The sequence below is a fragment of the Balaenoptera borealis genome, assembly GCF_965194805.1.
Source record: "Balaenoptera borealis genome assembly, chromosome: 1".
Lineage (NCBI taxonomy): Eukaryota > Metazoa > Chordata > Mammalia > Artiodactyla > Balaenopteridae > Balaenoptera > Balaenoptera borealis.
In genome coordinates, this window is record NC_138860.1 from 184,801,366 (window position 1) to 184,820,626 (window position 19,261).

General features: G+C 54.6%; 1 protein-coding gene across 2 annotated transcripts in view; it reads right to left on the bottom strand.

Annotated features, from left to right (window-relative positions):
• Positions 1-330: 330 nt before the first annotated feature.
• The window catches only part of TNFRSF1B (TNF receptor superfamily member 1B), a 36,457-nt gene continuing 17,526 nt past the window's right edge, over positions 331-19,261 (bottom strand). Inside the window, exons 2-10 of one of the 2 annotated variants that reach the window (XM_082381810.1) lie at positions 17,669-17,768; positions 15,811-15,939; positions 15,192-15,341; positions 14,681-14,774; positions 14,022-14,251; positions 13,396-13,473; positions 12,782-12,816; positions 7,210-7,417; positions 331-3,031 (exon numbers count right to left, since the gene is read on the bottom strand). In XM_082381810.1, the coding sequence (XP_082237936.1) occupies positions 2,754-3,031; positions 7,210-7,417; positions 12,782-12,816; positions 13,396-13,473; positions 14,022-14,251; positions 14,681-14,774; positions 15,192-15,341; positions 15,811-15,939; positions 17,669-17,768 (1,302 nt within the window). In that variant the 3' untranslated portion in view covers positions 331-2,753. Of the gene's footprint in view, positions 3,035-7,209; positions 7,418-12,781; positions 12,817-13,395; positions 13,474-14,021; positions 14,252-14,680; positions 14,775-15,191; positions 15,342-15,810; positions 15,940-17,668; positions 17,769-19,261 lie in introns of both variants that reach the window. The other variant, XM_082381811.1, reaches the window with a different exon arrangement.

Sequence of the window (19,261 nt, forward strand, 5' to 3'; positions counted from 1 at the left end):
GAGGAGGGGCAGCACATGAGAAAGCAGACCTGCAGAGACCACCGCAACCCTAAGAGAGGGCCCAGGAGACCAAGGTGATGGATGGGGCATGTGATGAGGGCATCTTTGGAGGCCAGCTGGGTGGCTCTGGACAAAGAGCTGCCTTCCCACTGTTCACAGGCCCGAGGGCACAGCCCGGCTCTCAGCTGTAATGCGGGTGCTTCTGGGGTCCCGCCACAGCCTGGACTTGTCAGACTCCAGTGGCCATGAGCCATTCTCCCCCTCACACTGGTGTCAGGCCCTAGGACCATGGACATACCCCAGCTCGGACCTGAAGACAGAGCCAGGCAGTCAATGTGTAAAACAAACGAAAGGTTTATTTATAAGCAGGAATGCTATCTGGGATACATACAGTGCAAGCTCTCCTTGTCTTGGGATCAACACAAGCCCACAAGCTGGAAAACCGTTACCAAATTAGGTCGAATGGACCCCCCACTTAGGCCCTAGCCTGGCTGAGGCCCCCTGCCTTGGCAGGGAAGGTTCTTTTTCCATTCGGGTTCGCACAGCCAAAAACAAAACCGAAGCTGAGATTAGAGCAGCACGAGATTTATTCAATGGCCAGGGAATGGCGAAGCAGGAACTTAGTTCATAAATGCACTTCTCGCCTTCATGGTGAGAGGGATTTGCTTTTAAGGAGTAAGGACAATGGGGGTTAGAGTGAGACAAATGATGGGGAGGCAAATGCATTACTTTTCTGGGAAAGAGGCAGGGTTTTCCTAGAAATGGGGTGCCATCCCTTTTCTGTCCTTTTTTGGTCAGTGACTTCCGGTCACAGCCATTGTAGGTGTGTCATTTAGTAGCTAATGTAGTAAAATCAGTGTAGAATGAGACTCAGGGTCTCCTAGAGGTCAGATTCATCGCCATCTTGGTTTCAGCTGGTCCTATCCAGTTTTTGTTTCCCTCTTCCTATAGCTTCTTTCTTTGTGTCCAGACCCTGCGACTTAAAGGCGTATGTTAGTTCCTGTTCAAGGGAGGGGTTGGTGGGTTTTGACCAAGGGTCTGGTGGCAATTCTGGTAACAAAATGAGGCCACACGCAGAAAGAGTCTCCTTCCAATTCATCCCTGTTCTGCTGGGGTGATGACAATGAGGCCCGAGGTCCTCCCAGGACAGTCCACCAGGGGGCAGAAGTGCTCCACGGCCGTAAAGGGTCCAATGAGGTTGGAGACCCTGGCCAGCCCAGGCAGAGGGACATCTAGATTCCAGAGTGGGAAACCTTTCTTCACTCCATGGTAATGGCTGGGCTTCTCCTACCCTCCAAAAGTTCAGCTGCCAAGTTCAAGTCCAGTGGAATTTTTCAACAAGGGATCCAAGTATCAGGAATCCAACAGTCTTCTCAAGGAGGCCCCCATCCCCCTTCCTTCCAGAATCCGGTTAAGGCCACACTTGTCCACTGTCTACAGGGCCTGGGCATGCGTTTGGGGGAGTGGGCTGACTCCTTAATGGGGAAGAATCCCTCGGCAAAAGTGTTAGCTTCGGCTGCTTCTGGCAGGCCATTTGATCTGACAACATGGGCTACACAGAACCACAACACACAACACAGACACGCAGACACAGGACTGGCTCTCAGCATCTCACGACCACTCAGGATCTCGGCGGCCACAGTACCAAAGTGGCTCCGAGGCTCCACTGGGACCTGGGACTCCAAGAACAGTGGGAGGGGGTTGGGAGAAACAGGAGCACCCCCTTGGGAGGCAAAGGAGGAAGGTCCAGGCTGAGGTAGGAGGAGATGGCTGCAGGGCCTCAGTCATCTCCAGTTCCTGAAATTCCCTGATAGGAAAAGGTGTGGCCTTGGAGCTCCACACCAGACAGTGGGGGAGGGGAAGCTCAAACTGGGGGTAAATGGGAGTGAAGGTCAAAGGCAGAGGATACAAACTCTGAGTTTGGCTTTGTTAACACTGTTGGCTTGTTTATCCCCAAGGTAGCTAATGGGTTTTTTTGTTTTTTTGTTTTTTAATTGCCGCAGGTTAAAACTGGATATTTTTTTTAATTGCCACATGTTAAAACTAGAAGATTTCCGGTTAGAGGTTTGCCATCTTAACCAGGTCACAGCCTTCATTCAGGCTGCCCGCCTGGGCGCTCTGGGAATCTGGTTTTCACCCCATGGTACAAGATGGAGCTAGCAGGAGTGGATTTGGAGGTGGTGCTTCCAAAAGTCCTGAGCTAACCTGGGGGACTCCTGTCCCCTACAGGGGTTGCCACCCGCTCCCTGCACAGAACCATCTGATTGATGACACCCACCCCTACTACCCCCACTGGGACCATCCTGCAGTCTCACATTCAGGCTACAGCCCTGCTCTTTCCCCACTGCCCCTTCTCCAAGGACGATGCATGCAGCATCCCTCCTCCCCAGCAGGAAGCCAGAGCCGGGTAGAGCCCAGGGGTTAAAAGAAAAATAAAAACCAAAAATGACAAGGGCTCCAGGAACCAAGCATGCAGGACCGGCTGGAGGGGGCAGCTCTCAGAGAGGCAGGGGATTTGTCCCAGGCTGCCCAGCACCTCCGTGTCCACCAGCCTTTCAAGAGAGACACACACCACGACAGGACACACCATGACTCTCCCTGCCTCGGTCTGCCTGCAGGTGAGAGGAAGGCTGAGGCCGTGGAAGCCGCTAAAGGAATTTGGCCCAGAAAGAGTCAGAGTCCTGCGGGGGAGGGGCCTAGAAAGACCAGGGGTTGGTCCCACCCTGGCTGTGACACAGCCCACGCCAGACCGGTTAGCTGGGCTTCATCCCGGCATCAGGCACACCGAGGGGCAGGGGCTTCTCCTCTGGGCTCTGCAGCAGAGTCTCTGGAGCCCCCGGCTGGGACTGGAAAGGGCATTCCTCCTTGGAGAAGGGGACCTGCTCATCTTTCGGGGAGCCGGAGGGGCTGGTGTCTGTGTCCCTCGTGGAGCTGGCCTGGGAGGGGCATTGAGAGCTGTGGTCAGAGCTGCTGCAAACGTTGACGATGCAGGTGACATTGACCTGGGTCCCGTGGCCACCAGATGATGCCTCTGCTAAACACAAGACAGGAGAAAGTGGTCAGCTGGGGCCTTGGAGTGGGGGGTGTCTTCACAGCCTGCCTCCTGCCCGAGAGGCAGATTAAGACATGCGGGGAAAGAGCACTGGGCCAGGAGCCAAGAGGCCCTTGTTCTAGCTCCGCTTTGCTGGGTAATCTTGGGCAAGTCCCGTAAACCTTTGTGTGCCTCAGTGTCTTCACCTGTCCAATAAGAATACCCCACCCAAGTCCTCCCCATAGATGAGAGGAGACAACTATATAAAGCAAGTGAAGGTGTTCCAAGAACAAAACACACTGCCCACAAAGAACCGGAGAAGTGAGCCAGGACAGGAAGGATACATCACAGGGTACTGGTGAAGCAGTAAAGATGAATTACCTTCCCGAAACTGCAGCAAGGCATCAGCAGCCCTGGCCACGCCAGCTATGAAAAGGCGAGACCCCTGTCACTGGCCCGTCATCTCTATGCCAAGGAACCAACACCAAAGGGCTCGGAAATTGCTCCTTTATGGAAATTAAACATTGACCCTGAACTTGTCTTCAGCCACAGCAAATCTTTTCCTTCCACATAGAGCTGCCTCTAAGATTTCATAAATCTGGGATTCCAGGATGGGGTGTGGTGGGGGCATAGTTTGTCCTCATCACTGAGGCTGGGATGCCCGGAGCTCCGCAGCCTGACGATCCTGGGTTCGGATCCCTGCTCTGCCTCCATAAACTTGGCCAAGCCACTTAAACTCTTGGAGCTTCCATGTGCTCAGCTGTGAAATGGGTCTAATGACCCTTTCCATCCCCTTGAGGCAAGGACGACTCTGCCCTGTTCACTGCCATATCTCCGGAGCCTGCATGGCTCCTAGAGACGGGGTGACAGGCTCAGTGAAGCCGGGGTTCACACTGGGCCCATATATCCTACCAGGTCTTCTGTACCTCGACTTGATTCCACCCCCATCTCCCGTCCAAACTGCTCCTCCCATCTCAGTTCACACGCCTGCCATCCACCCAGATGCTCAGTCCCAAAGCCTGGGACCCATCTTTCTCTCACACCCCACATCCAACGCACCAGCAATTCCTACCTGGTCCGCCTTCAAGTTCACCACCTCCTGCATACCGCCTGTACCTCCATCCACTCCCTGGACTAGTGCAGTCTCCACCTGTCTCCTGGCTTCTACCTGGCCCCTCTGCAGTCTGTTCTCCACCAGCAGCCCCAGAGCCAGATCATTCTCTTGGCTGCTCCAAACACAGTTCTCACCACGGCCTATGAGGCCCTGCACAACCTGGTGCCTGCCTTCTCCCCACCCCATCTCCTGCTGCTCTGAGATCCTGGCTGGGTTCCCTCCAGCCATACTCACCTCCCTGCAGCTCCTTGAGCCCTCCAAGCCTCAGGGCCTTTGCAACATGCTGCTCCCTCAGCCTGGAACATTCTTCCCTATTCCCATAGCTCGCTCCTTCCTTTACTTGGGCCTCAGCCTGGAGGCCACCTCCTCCAAGAAGCCTCCGTGGCTTCCCTCTCTAAAGGAGGTTCACTCGTGCCCATCCATCACTCCCTGTGTCCCTCCCTCTGCTATCATCTCCAGAGCCCCTAGCTCCGCCCACTGTGCAATCCATTTCTGGAGTCCCTCATTGGGTTCTCCCCCACCAGGCCCTGAGTCCAGAAGGGTGGGGCCTTTCTGACTGTTCCCTGCTGTGGCCCTAGTGCCTATAACAGGGACACATGTGAATGAATAAAATCCAGCCCACAGGTGTGTTCTGTTCTTGGTGGTGGTAGTGTTTTTAAGTGAATTGGCTGCCAACATTTAAAATTCAGGAGTTTACATTTTAAAAATCTGGATTTAGAGCTTCCCTTGGGAGCCAGATGGGGGAGAGCGGGCTATGCAGGACCCACAGACCTGAATGCGACTGGCAGCAAGGGCTTCAGGGCACAGGTTCAGCCCCGCCTCCCCTCCCAGCCCTGTGGGCATCTGAGTTTCCTAACTAGTGAGCGACTAAATGGTGGATAAGCTGAGGAGATCAATGTAAGGGCCGGACACAGAATAGCCCCTCAAAAAGGATGGTTGTTGCTGCTGTTACTATGGCGACCTGAGTGTCCAAGGGTTGCCGGGAGGACTGGCTGTTTGTTTTCCAGTCTCCGGGAGGACTGGCTGTTTGTTTTCCAGTCTCGTTTGTTTCCAGACTCCAGGGAAGCCTGGGAGGAGGATGGAGCTGGTGAGCTGCTCTGCTCAGAACAGCCCCAAACAGGCTGGGTGGAGGTGGGGTGCTGAAATCATGGGGCCAGAAGGAACTTTCCACCCTGTGCCTCCACAGCACCCAAATGTCACCCAGAGTCACCAAGGCCGTGCACACTGTGAACAAGACATTGCGGGGGCAGACGGGGGACCAGGAGGGGTCACAGACCTGAGGTTTACCCATTCGCACAGTGGGGAGAGGTGCTCGGGTGGGACGGAGAGGAGGGGAGAGCAGAGGCCAGACAGACAGGCGCGGAAGGAACAGAAAAGAGACAGCGGGCAGGAGGGGTGGGCAGACACGGTCCGGGCTCCCCAAGGAGGAAGCCACACCAGGATGCGTGTGGAGGAGGTGTCACAAAGAAAGTGGAAAGATGAATCTAAGAGGTAGAAGAAGACCAAGAGCTTTATATTTGGATCTCATTTATTCATTCGACAAACGTTTAGGGCCACCTGCTATGTTCCAGGCACTGACCCAGTCCCTTCCTTGGGGAGCTCTCAGACTGGGGTGGGGGGCACTGACAAGACAGCACACTGATGAGGGTGGGTGATGATGGGAAACTAGAAGTGGGACACCCCAGCCCACTGCCTGAGTCAGGAGGCAGGTAGTGAATGCTGTCGCAGCCCTGCCAAGGAGCTGCCATGCTCATCTCTAGGACAGGAAACTGAGGCTTGGTGGGGTTAAGGAGCCTACCCAGAGTCTCACGGCACCAGAGCGGCTGGGAGGGCATCTGGGAACGAACCAAGGCCACGGTCATTCCTTGACCCGCCAGCCAGCACTGCCAGGTGAGAGGGGGAGATGCAGGCCAGCGGGCTTGGCCTCTCACTACAAAACATGCCCGAGGAAGCCCCAGGCTTTCTGGGGGACCCCCGCAGGGGCCTCCTCCAATGTGGGCACTGCAGATGCCCAGCAGGGGTGACACTGGTCACAGACCAGGTCCAGGGCTAAATGCAGACTGTGTAAACAGGACATGGGCTTCTCCAGACCCCACGTGGGATCCGCAGTCCTGATGCCTCAGGCCCAAAGGGACCGGACTACAGGCACAGTGAGTGAAGTCCCAGGGACATCATTTACTCATTCAGCTTTCCAGGCCGACTCTGGACCCTGAGAGCCCAGGGGCGATTCCTGGCTCTTCTGTTTACCAGCTGTGCCCTTGAATAAGCAGTTTAACCTCTCTGAGACTCAGTTTCCTCATCTGATAGGATGAGGAAATATAATAGGTATTAATATTATAAAAATAATATAATATATAATTACAATATAATTATAATATACACTCTAATAATATATTAATAATAAAATAATATATTATCTAATACAATATATAACAATATAATATATAACAACATACATAATATACAATAAATATATAATTATGACATATAATATTAACATATAATATGTTATATGCTATATATATTATATATAACATTAATGTATAAGTTAATATATTAACATTTATATATATACAATATTAATATATAATATATTTTATGCTACATATATCATATATAGCATTAATATAATATCAATGTATTATTCACATATTGATATATAATATTTATATAATATCACATTGTTATATGCTATTTTACATATTATATGTATTATAATATATAGAAAAACTCCCTGCCTGGATACTGGGGACGCAAAGGATAAGCTGAGATGGTCTAGAAGGAAGGGTGTTGCTGGCGCAAGAACCCACAGGGCAAAGGTGGGAGGGACTTGGGGGTTCCAAGAACAGAAAGAAGCTTGTGGCTCAGCTGCACCTGAGGGGGCAGAGGGCAGGAGGCTGGAGGGAGGCCCAGGCTGGTGGTGCAGAGCTTCCAGTGTCCTGCTAGGAGCTCAGGCCTCATCCTGCAGGGGAGGCCCAGGAAGAGACAGCTCAGGCAGAAATGAGGAAGAAACACACTGGGGTGGGGGGCGGGGGAGGAAGCCAGGGGGGCTCCCGCCTCTTACCTGAGCTCCCGCAGCTGGCCGGGGCCTCCCCAGACCCGCCGGCCTTCTCCACGCCCGGCGCCTGCAGCTGGGGCCTGGAGGGCGCCCTCCTGTCCGTGGCGCTGGCCGAGCTCTCCAGGGAACTGCTGCTGGAGCTTGGCGCCGTGGTCAGCAGGTGCTGCTGCTCGAGGCCTGGGGCACTTCGAGCCTTGTCAGCTGGCAGATGCGGCTGGATGGGGAGACGAGGCGGGGGCGGGGGCAGTCAGCCCATCAGCCGGCTCCTCGCCCCCTCTTCCCTCTCACCACCATCAGCACTTCACAATTTACACAGCACTTCTGCACATGCTCTCCACACACAGCACTTTTAGGACGTGTGATTCTCTGTGGCTTCTGTGATTAGCATCGCTGCCCTGCTGGAGTGTGAGCCCTAAGAGGGCAGGGGCCATGTGGCCCTGTTCACCAAACAGTCTTAGAGGTGAGGCAGGATTTTCACCCTCATTTTGCATAAGGAAGCAGAGGCCCAGGGAAGGAGAGTGACTTTCCTGAGGTCACCCCATCAGCACGGGGCGATGCGGCTCAGCCTAGCAGCCAAGGGCATGGACTCTGGAACCAGACCACATGCGTGCAAATCATGACTCCATCACTCACTAGCTCTGCAACCTTGGACAAGTTACTTAACCTCTCTGTGCCTCTGTTTTTCCATCTATGAAGGAAAGAATAACAACCTACCTCCTAGGGTTACTGTGAAGATTAAATGGCTGAGTTTTTGTGAAGTGCTCAAAACAGTGCCTGTTCTATCATAAGCGCTGGTCAAGGGTTTGTTAAATCACGGCTCAGCAAACTACTGCCACGGACCAAGTCCAGCCTGCCACTGTTTCCGTACAGACTGCGAGCTAAGGATAATTTTTACATCTTTAAATGGTTGAAAAAAATATTTAAAGACTAATATCTTGCGACACGAAGTTATGTGAAGTTCAAATGTCAGTGTCCATAAATACAGTTTTATTGGCACACAGCCACGCCCATTTGTTTATGTTGTGTCTGTGGCTGCTTTCCCACTGCAATGGCAGGATTGAGGAGATATGACAGAAACCAGATGGTCCAAAAAGCCTACAGTATTGACTGTCTGGACCTTTACAGAAAACGTCTGCTCGCCCTTGTGTTCAGTCAGTCAATCCAGTGTAGACAGTCCTCTCATTTAGGACCCTCAGCCCTGCCGTCTCGGCAACACTTTCCAGATTCCATTCCCCAAGCTGCTCTGTGACTCTCCATCTTTTTCTCATAAAACACAAATCCCAGCAACAGTAACAATAAAATATTAGCTGACGCTTGAATCCATCCAATGCCAAGCACTGTGCTGAAGCCTCTCCAGACACTATCTATACTGGTCCTTCCAACAGCCCAGTGTCATCCTCGCTTTGCAGATGCGGAAACCGAGATCCAGAGAGGTTGAGTTACTTGCCCAAGGTCACAGAGTTAGGACGTGGTGCATCTGGGCTAAAACCTACACACCTTTCCTGGGTGTTTGGGGTTTCAGCCCCAGAGGCTGAAAGACAAGGTGCCCCATTTCGACACCCGTGCTGGGAACCCCTGGAAATTTCACTCCAAGGCGGTTGCCTGTCCGCACCAACTGAACAGGTGCACAAGCCCTTGCCTTGGGGTTCTGGGCGATCACTGGATTCCAGAAACAAGACAGAGGGGCCACATTCTCACCCACTGCCCTGGCCTGCCCAGGACGAGGGTCCAGGGTAGAATGAGAACTGAGGCGAGTAAGTGCTGGAGGGATGCAGTCTAGCGGGGTCAGGGAGGTGAGGTCACAGGTGGAGAACACAGGAAGGACACAGGTGCCAATCCCCGCAGCGCCCAGCCCTGCCTAAGCCTTGCGTATCCCGAGGTCAGCTCACAGACTCTCACTCCAGGCCAGGAGGATCCTTTGCAAGCAGTCCCCGTGAGGCCATGGAGGCCCAGAGAGGGTGAGTCCCCTGCTCAGTAACACACAGCGGGTCCGTGGCTCAGTGTACACTCTGGCTCAGTGTACCAGAGCTGCGTGCTTCCCACCTCCTTGGTTCACCACCCCCAGCTTTGGAGGAATGGAGGGCATTTCAAGTTCATGCTGAAACTTCGCTCAGATGGTCTGACCTTGGTATCGGACCCCACCCCCAGCCCTGCTCAGAGCCTGGACAGGCAGGGGAGAGGGAGGGGGAGGGGGAACATCCAAATGTCATTCTTCACACCCCCCAGAGATGGGGCTTTTCAGCCTGCGTCCCACTTTTCTGCTGGTGGTTAGGGCCGGGCAGAACAGAAACCTCCAAAGGTCACAGCTTGCCTCCCTCCCCCAAAAGCCACGAGTCGCAAAGTTCAGGACGGCTCTGAGTGGGGCAGATGTATTGAGTCCTGTTCCTTGGGCTGGGACCCCAGGAAGGGGAAGCCCTGAGCGGGCTCACTGAACAAACAGGATCCCAGCCGGCCCTCCTCACCTCCCAGCCTGGCCCCGCCATGGGCAGAAGCAGAGACCCTGGCAAAGCCGCTGCCTGAGCCTGTGTCTGTCTGCATATGTGAGCGTGTGTTCCTGAGATTCATACACCTGTATGTATAGGTGTTAGGGTGTCTGAAGTGTGCACACACGTGTGTCTCTGTGTGAGGGAGCATGTGTGCATGTCTGTGAATGGTGCAATGAGCTTGTGCGCTGGAGGTGGTGAAGAGAGGCACTCCTAAGTCTGTGTCTAAGGCCACCCATTCGCTGTGCGACCTTGGGAAAGGTACTTAACTTCTCTGAGCCCAAGATTCCTGGGCTGTAAAACTGGGGCAATAATCATACTGCCTGTGTCACAGCATGGCTGTGAGACTGAACAACGCTCAGTACCGTGCCTGGCCCCCATGAACATTCTCCCTCTTTATGAAACGAGAGCCTGCATGAGTGTGTCTGTGGCTGTGATTGTGGGTGAGCTCACACGTGTGGTTACGCTGGCCTTTTCTGAACAAAGGGAAGCCACCGTCCTGCCGTGCCTTGGCATTACAAGGAGGGACAGGGAAGTGCTGAGTCACTGTGCTTTCAACCCCAGTGACCTGGGCCAGGAGCATTATACTAGGCCGCCGTTAGCAGGACCACTGCCAGCCGGCTGAGGAACGGAGTGGGGCGCAGGCTGGGCATGGGGGTGAGGGCAGGGCTGGGAGCCCGGGGACTGAAGGGCACCTGGGAAGGGAACCAACCTCTGAGGGCGGTCCCTGCTGGGGATGGGGGTGCCCGGAACAATTCTGAACATCTGCAGTGGGCGAACAGGACGGTGGGTAAAGACAAGCCCTGCAGATTCAGACTGAGTTTCGAACCTGGGCTCTGCCACTCACCAAGTGGCCTAACCTTAACACAGGTACCTGAACCTCCCTGAGTCTCAGTTTCTTCATCTGTGAAATAGGGATGACGACACTGTGTACCTCACAGGGGGCGTGTGAGGATGCAGGGCCTGGCCCGGGGCTCAGCCAGTGGGGCGCTGGAACCAGCTCAGACTTGTGCGTGTTTCTTCCCGGCTCCACATTCAGTAAGTAGCTTGAAATTGGCCATGGTGGGAGCGTTTATAACACAGAAATGAGTGAACTCCACAAATCAGGGTTTTGGGGCTTTTTTTCCCACCTGGAGGGCCAGTTACCAGCACATCCCTGGGCTCTACATGCAACAGCACTCAACAAACAGCAGTGGAGTCGCTCACATTCAGTGAACACAAAACTCAGTGAAGGAAAAGGGGAAGCGGGGGCTCCAGGCCACAGCTGAGACAGCTTTACTGCACTCAGTATTGGGAAACACTCAGTCAGCAACGAGAAAGTGGCAGCTGGGTGCCAGGGTGGAGCTTAGAGAGCGCACTTGCTCTATGGACCACCAGGCAGCAACTGTCAGTGTCACTGAACTGAAGCCAGAAAAAGGAAGGAGTGGCATTCACACACCGGGGAAATGGGAAATAGTTTGAACTCCCAAACCAGTGTTTCTGTCTGCTGAAATACCGTAGGGCAGGTCAAAGAGCACTGGGCCAGGAGTCCAGAGACATATTGCTGTGTGACCTTGGGCAAGTCATTTTCCCTCTCTGTACCTCTTTTCTTGTCAGGACAATCAGGAGATGAAATCAGTCTGGTCCCTACCAAGTCCAAAACCCTGTGTAAACCTCAGGCACTGGGCCACCAGGACTGAGCTTCACCCTAGCACAGTGGTTTGCAACCGGGGGTGATCCTGTCCTCCGGGGGCCCTTTGGCAATGTCTGGAGACATTTTGGTTCTCACTCCTGGGAGGCAGTGCTACTGGCATCTAGTGGGGAGAGGCCAGCGATATTGGTGAGCAGACTACAAAGCACAGGACAGCCCCTCATGACAAAGAATTAGCAGGCAGGGTTGAGAAACCCTGCCCCAGCAGGATGGGGGACATGGCGGGAACTCCTTGGACTCTTGTTTCCTCATCTGTAGAACTGGATATAAAAACCTGCCCTGCCTACCTGGTGCAGGGCTGCAGCAGGCACCATGTACTGGCTCACCCCACACCCATTTCCAAGCCCTCTCCCTGGTTCTCCTCTACCATAAAGGCTAGGAAAGCAAAGCACCCCCTTTTGCAGCCTCCCTTGCAGCTAAGGGTTGTCACATGATACCATCTGGCCAATGAGACAAAAGGAGAAGTCTACCCAGGGCTTCTAGGAAAGTGTCTGATTTCCTGTAAAAGGCACCATGGCTGTCCTGGCCATTTCCCCTCTTTTTCCTGCCTCAAATCTGGAGGTCACTTATGCAGTGGTGATCATCATCTTATGACACAGGCCACAAGCAAGAGAACAAAAGCCAACACACCAAAGATGGCAGAGCCTGGGGTCCTGCTGGCTTCACAGAAGGATGCAACCAAACCGCTCCAGCAGCCATCAACCCCTCAACTTTGTGGTGTGACAGAATATAACGCCCTTTTAAGTCACCCTAATGGTTTTGGTTACTTGCAGCCAAATGCCTTCCTGATGGAGAAATGATGAAATACTATGTTGGTGTTCTGTTTCTAGCAAAAATCCTGCACAGACCCTACTTCATAAAAATGATCAGAGGGTGAAGTTGGGGGAGGACCCAGGCCCAGACCCCTAGTCTTAACCTCAACTCCAGAGATGACCCCCGAGGCAGGACCCTCTGTGGAACACTTGGGTACCCTAGCACACAGTTTGAAAACCACTGCTCCATGAGGAAGTGCTTTGTAAACATGATGGAGATGCTGAGAACTGTTGCCAGCTGGGTGAAAGGCACAGCCCTGCAAGCTGGCTGAGACACTGTCCCCATTTAACGGTGAGGAAACAGCCATGAGCAATTTCATGTCAGTCCAAGGTCACACCATGGGTCCATGACCACACGCTTGCCACTGACACCACTAACCCCTCTGCTCCCTGATGTGGCCTTTCACACTCAAGTCACCTTTACTAGCCCCAGCGACAGACCCTGGCTGGCCTTTTCTCAGCCTCCCAGGGCTCTGCACACTGCCTGACGCTGGACAGACCAACCTAGAGAATTCACTGCTTCCCGTGGGACAACCCAGCCCAGCAGGAAGAAGACAAGGGGAGGAGGAGGGGGAAGGCAGAGGGGCACTCACCACCTTGGCGTCTCCGTGCAGGCAGAAGGGCTTCTCTGCAAAGAGGAGAGAGGGGACAAGTCAGAGAGAGTGACTTCCTCAGGTCACAACTGTTCTAACTAGGAGGGGTCACGGGGCCCAAGCAGAAGCGGTCGGAGTAGGCCCAGTCCTCGGGGGAGCAATTACCTATCAGACAAGGTACACAGAAGCCCCCATACCCAACTCTCCAGCCAGCCCTCAACACCCCCACAACCATTCTTCAGCCTGCCCCCTTTGCTCATACCATGCCCCCTGCTTTGCATGCCTTTTCTTTCCTGCACTCATGTCTCCATCAAAATCTTGCCCAGCTCAGATGCCACCTGCTCCAGAAGGCCTGAACCCCCAGGATTCCCAGACAAGAATCCTGGACTCCTACCCTCTTGGATAGCCCTGAGGGCATCTTGCCTTTTAGTAGATAAGTTAGTGGAAGTGCCTTCCGCCCCAGGCTCTAAGCTCCTAAGAACAGGGACTGCCATACCCAGCTCTGTCTGACCCATAAGGCTGTGCCCAGTGCTGGACTCAGAGGGGTGCCCCAGAAAAGCTTCCTGAACAGATGTGTAAATAGACGGATGAAGGAAGGAAGGATGGAATCTTACTTTTTTTCTGGGTCATGATGACACAGTTCACCAGGACTATTATTAGCAGACCCAACGCTGTCACACCTACAATCAGTCCTAGAACGAAAAGAGAAGTTCAAAACAGCTGCAAAAAGCAAACTCAAATGTACCAGGGACCAGGCAGGTCAGCTGACAACCAAAGATGACTGGGGTCATCGCAGGCGAGGGGCAAGCCAGTGCAGAGGCTCTCAAATTTGATTACAAAACAAACCAAAATCCGTGCACCAAACGAAACGTGTCTGTAGGCCACGCTCAGCCCAAGGGCCATGAGTTTGAGCCCTCTGGCCTGATGTAGTCCTAACCCCAGAAGGGAAGCCCATGAGGTGACCTGGCCCAGCCCACTGTCAAAGCCTAATGGGTTCGTCAGAAACGGCAACCAGAAGACCATCTCCACTGTCACATAAAACGTTGACCCTACCTCTCCCCACCCAGTAATTCTTATTGGCATTAGTAAGTCTTGCAAGAAGGCAAGTCTCAAGGCTACCTACATCCCAGGATGGCGTACAGGGTCTAGCCCATAACAAGCTCTTGGTAAGACTCTAAGACAGGAGGGAGGGAGGGAGGAAGAGAGGGAGGAAGGATGAACGGGCCCCCTCGTGACTTACCAATGGGAAAAGAGATGTTTGCTGTGTTGCGCCCTTCAACTGGGTAACTTGGAGGACCTGGGACCATCGTGAGCCGGACGGAGGTGCTTGGAGCCATGCTGGGCCCTGGAGTCGGCTCCACGTGTTGGGATCTTGTGAGGGCTGGGCCCGGGGTCCCTTTCAGGGTGGGGAGCACAGACGTGCAGACTGCATCCATCTCTGAGGTGCCACGGACGGCCACCGAGCTACAGCTGGGGGAGGAGGAGGCTTGGTCAGGGGCAGCAGGGGACTGAAAGGCTCAGGGCAGCCGGGCTCACTCGTGGGAGCTGGGCCAGTGTGCAAGGGGCCCAGCAACTGGGTTAGGGGAGCGGGGTTGGTGTGCCATGCCCTCTTTCAAGACTTATGTCCCCTATGTCCCCACCCCACCTTTCCCCATGCTCCCCACCCAGTCTTGACTTCCAGGGCAAAAACTCTTGTTCACCATGCTGCCTGTTCAGGGACCCACCCACTGTCAGATAAACCAGTCCTGGCACTGAACAGGGCTCGGCAATGCCTCAACCCGAGGGAGTAACTGGGGGGATTCCGGCCACCGCGGCACACTGTTCTGTGCTCTAGGCCTCATGATCGCCCAGGGACAGCCCCTCCTTGTTCCTTCAGAAGCAGAGGATTCAGCCACTCACATCCGGTGGGGCCTGCAAGTGTCTGTGGATGATGTTGTGTCGGAGAACGTCCCTGGGGCACAGGGAGCGCACGCCACATTTGATGTTGCAGTTCCTTCAAGAAAAATCAGAAACTGTCACCAACTCAGATATTCCATGGAACAGGTGCGCCTTGGCCCTAGGGGAACTGGAGACCTCGGGGAAGAATGAGGGGCCTGAGGAATTCGGTCTGCACCTCTCCCCTTTAACACAAACACACACACACACCTGGGTGGTCTGTCCTTAACTAATTCTAGTGACTGTGTCTTCCTGGGGCACCACCTGATTTTCCAGTAGGCTGGGGCTTAATTTGATCCACCTCTGGATCCCCAGGGCCTAGCACACAGGAGGTGCCTGGTCAGGAGTGCTGGAGGGAAGAATGAATCGGGATGGTTGGACAGATGGGTACCAGGCACCTGGCCACTACTGACGACGTTCCAAGGAAGGAGAGGCCCAAGGGGGTCCCCAAGGACCTCTGGCCCTGGCCCCATACCCGGTCTGGCCACGCCGAAGCCAGGGCCACATTTGCGCAGTGGCACGCACAGCCGGCACCCCTCCTGTCTTCCCAGGGTGCAGTACCAGCCCGGCTTGCAGGTGCAGATGCGGTTCTGTTTTGTTGTGCAGGCTTGAGTTTCCAACTGGTCTAGAGGAGCGAGAAGACAGCCGAGGGTCACTCCTGCCTCCACCAGCCCCACCCACTGCCACGCCCACTCTGTCTTCCCACCCAGCCCCACCACCCCCAGACAGCTCTGATCTCCAGCAGACGGCTGAACCGCCCTCAGGACGGGGCCAAGAGACTGCTGGACACAGAGTCTCCATCGCAGCATGAACGAGCATGCCTGCTTTCCCAAGCATAATGTCCTCAACTCTAAAAACGGGCACCATTTTCCCACTGCTGCCTTGGCCTGCCTGCCCCAAGGGGCTATTAAAGAGGATTCGGTGAGACAGAGGATGACAGTGCCGCTGATAAAAAGTAAAGAGCCGTACCTGTGCCCTGGGGCATGAAAACAAAGGTCTGGGATAATCCCAGCCAGCTCCCAGGCAAAGGGGCCGGAGGGCATGGTGGCCAGGGGAGGATGCCCAGGACTTGCCCTCACTCTGGGCCGACTCACCAGAGCTGCAGCGGGAGTTACAGCTAAAGCACGCGGGGACCAAGTTCCAGAGCCGGGTGTATGTGCTGCTCTCGCAGGAGTCACACACGGTGTCTGAGGTCTTGTTGCATAAGGAATGTACGTGGTAGCCTGAGAAAGCAAGGCCAGGAGTCTCAGCGGAGGAGGGGAGGGCTGGGGGGGTTCTGCCGGGACCCTGGGCTCATCCTTTGTCCTCCAGAGCCCCAGAGTTGTGAGGCCTGGCTGGGAAGGCTCTTTGATGGAGTTTCGACTCTGCATCATTTCCCATCTAACATGTACCAGCTGTCACGCCATCTTTGAACCCCGTAGTGCTCATAAAATATCTTCCTCTCTGCTCTTTTCAGGTGCCTGGAATTCCACCATTGGAACCGCCTATTATTAGTCAATAACACTTTAGTTAGAACTGGTTTGCCGGTTCCTTTCTTCTTTATAGTTGGCTGAAATTCTCCAGCTGGGAAAGGTAAAAAAGGCAGTAGTAGTCATCCCTGGTATCCCATCAAGAATGAGGCCATGGGACTCCTGAAGGCCTCCAGAGAAGGTGTGCCAGGGGGTGGGAGAACACCCAGGCAAACCTTTAAGAAGTTTCTCTTCTGAGTGCCTGTCCCCATTCTTATCCTGCCACCTTCACTGCTGTGCTAATCTAGTAACTTCTTACAGAGACCCTACCGGTTAACAGAAGAAAGAAGAGTCACTTCCCCTGGGGTCTCTTAAAATGGCCATTGGAGGTGACAGGTACATATGTGCCTGCCCACATCTCAGGCTCAAAGCTCTTCAGTGCCTTTCTGGATCCTGCAGAATAAAATCTAAGCTCCTTACCATGGTCCCTGCTTACTCACTCTAGGACACACGCTGTTCTCCACGTTCACCAAAGAAGCTAACACCTCAGGGCCGTTGCACATGCTGTTCCCCCCCCCGTATGTTTACATAACTCACTCCCTCACCTTCTGCATGTCTCTGCCCACGTGTCAGCTCCTCAGAAAGGCCTTCCATGACCACCCCATATAGAACAGCATGTCCTACTCTGTCTCTGTCTGCCTTCCCCTGCCTTGTTTCCTTCACAGACCATATGTCTATTTCTTCTACTGGTTTATTTGTCTAGGCTTCTGTTAGAATGCAAAATCCACGAGGGCGAGGATTTTGTCTGCCCTGCTCTCTGTTGTATTCCCAGCACCCAGAACAGCGCCTGACACTTAGCAAATGCTTTATAAACATTATAGGAATAAATTATAAACAAATGAATGGATGGACAGCACCAGGTGTTGGGCCACCTGCCTCTCCCAACTGGGATTAGGCCTCAGGTCCACCATCTGTGAAATGGGTAGCAGTCACTGATTCAGTCAAATATGCACTGAGCACCTGCTATGTGCCAGGTATTGTGCCGAGTGCTGGGGATTCAGCAGAGAACAAGCCACAGTCCCTGTTCTGAGGAGCACACAGTGGGGGCAACAAAAGAGATCCAGGCCAGGATCACACAATGTCAAAAGAGCTGCTGCCATGAGGGATGCCAAGGGCCAGTGGGAGTGCAGAGGAGGAGTCAGATCTGGCCAGGCAGTGCTGGCAGGCTTCCTGGAGGAGGGAGACATCAGAGGCCTAAGTGATAAGCAGGAGTGGACCAGGGGAAAGGAGTTGGGAAGTGCACCAAGCAGAGAGAAGAGCATGTGCAAAGGCCCAGAAGCAAGAGGGAGCAGGGGGTCGATTCATGGAACCGGTGGGAGCTCAGTAAGAGTCCAGGGCCATGACCTTGACCCACTAACCCCCATAACACACCCACTCCCTTCAAGGCACCGGCCCACAGGGACCCAGCCAGGCTGAGGGCAAGGGCCCCAGTGGCTGCCCTCACCTGGTGGACACTTGCTGCAGCACATCTGGACCTTTGTGTCGTAGTATTCTTGCAGCCGGCACGAGCTTCCGGGCTCCGGGACATAGGGGATAAACACAGCCTGGAATGGGGAAGGGGAGGACAGCCATTAGCATGGCCACCCATGGATCCTGCTACGCTGTACGCCCAGATCCCCATCTTGCGTCCTGCAAGTGTTTGGCCTTCTCCCTGCTGGGGCTCTACTGACATGGGGACTTCTCCCTTTGGTGGCGGGGTGGGTAGAGGTAGAAGAAGGGATAGTCCCTGCCTTCTTTCACCTCCTCCTCCTCCCTCAGTGTAGCACACTCATGTCTGCAGGCGGAGACGTGGAACCAGCTGGCCGGAGTGGGGGGCCAGCTCCTCACACCACATGGGGCAGAGGCGAGGCCTTAAAGCCTCCCAGAAGGCCACAGCGAACGGCGGAGTTCAGCACAAATCAGCCGTGCCTAGGTTGCCTCGCCTTCCCCCTTGCGCCTGGTAATCACCCCTTTGTCCTTCCAGCTGAGTGCTGCCTCCTCTGGGAAGCCTTCCCGGACTCCCCCAGGCGGATTCAGGTTCCTCCTGCTCTGGGCTCTCTCTAAACACTGAATATGCCCTCCTGACGATCATCTCATTGTGCTGAAATGGGGTACCTTCTTGTCCTCCCACCCTCGCAGGCACATTTGCATGCACACGTGCGTATACCCATGCACTTAACACACACAGACACACACACATACACACGTCTGCAATGCAAAGGGCAGAAAAGACGACCTCATCACCTCTAGACCCTCAGCTTCCAACATGGGGCCCACGGCAGAGTTTGGGCTCAGGAGAAGAATATTTGTGGATGACGATAGTTATATTTCTGGAGCACTTATGGGGTGCCAGGAGCTGGTCAATGTGCTCCAGGTGCCCCACGTAGTGGATGTAGTTGCACCCCGCACAGATCCCCTATACCAGCAGGGCACCCATCTCCAGCTGTCTTGGGTGTTGCCCCATAATGGCTCCCAGCCCTCAGGTGGGACCAATGCTGTGACACTGTTCACGCTCCAGAGCGTCCCCCCCAACCCGCGGGGTCAGAGGGCATGGACTGTAGGGTGGCAGGCTGTCACTTGGCCTTCCCCTCCCCCTCCGCAGCACCACCAGGGAGGCATGACTGCCGGAGCCAGGGGCAGGTGGGCCCCTGGCTGGCCCCTGCATCCAGGACAAGTGGGCCTGGAAACCCAGCTGCCTGCCCCACTCGGCCTGGCAGACCTACCCTGGCTGCACACAGCTCGGCGCCAACAGCTGGAAGCATCAGGGGGACGACCCCCAGGGGCTGGGGAGCGATCTGTGGCTCTTGTTGCCCCTGTGCCCTTGGCCGAGCTGCCTCCTCCGCCTGGTGATGGTTCGCTGTCACCCCAGAGCCCGGCGTGTATTGATAGTTAGGTGCTCAGGGCTCACTCACCTCAGCAGTGGGCTTGATTACAGTATCATTTCCTGGAGGGGTCCAACCTGGGCACCAGGGACACCAAGCCCTAACACGGGTGCACCCTCCATGCTGATCGGCCCCTGAGGCCCATCCCTCACCCACACCCTCACCCCAGGCCTGGT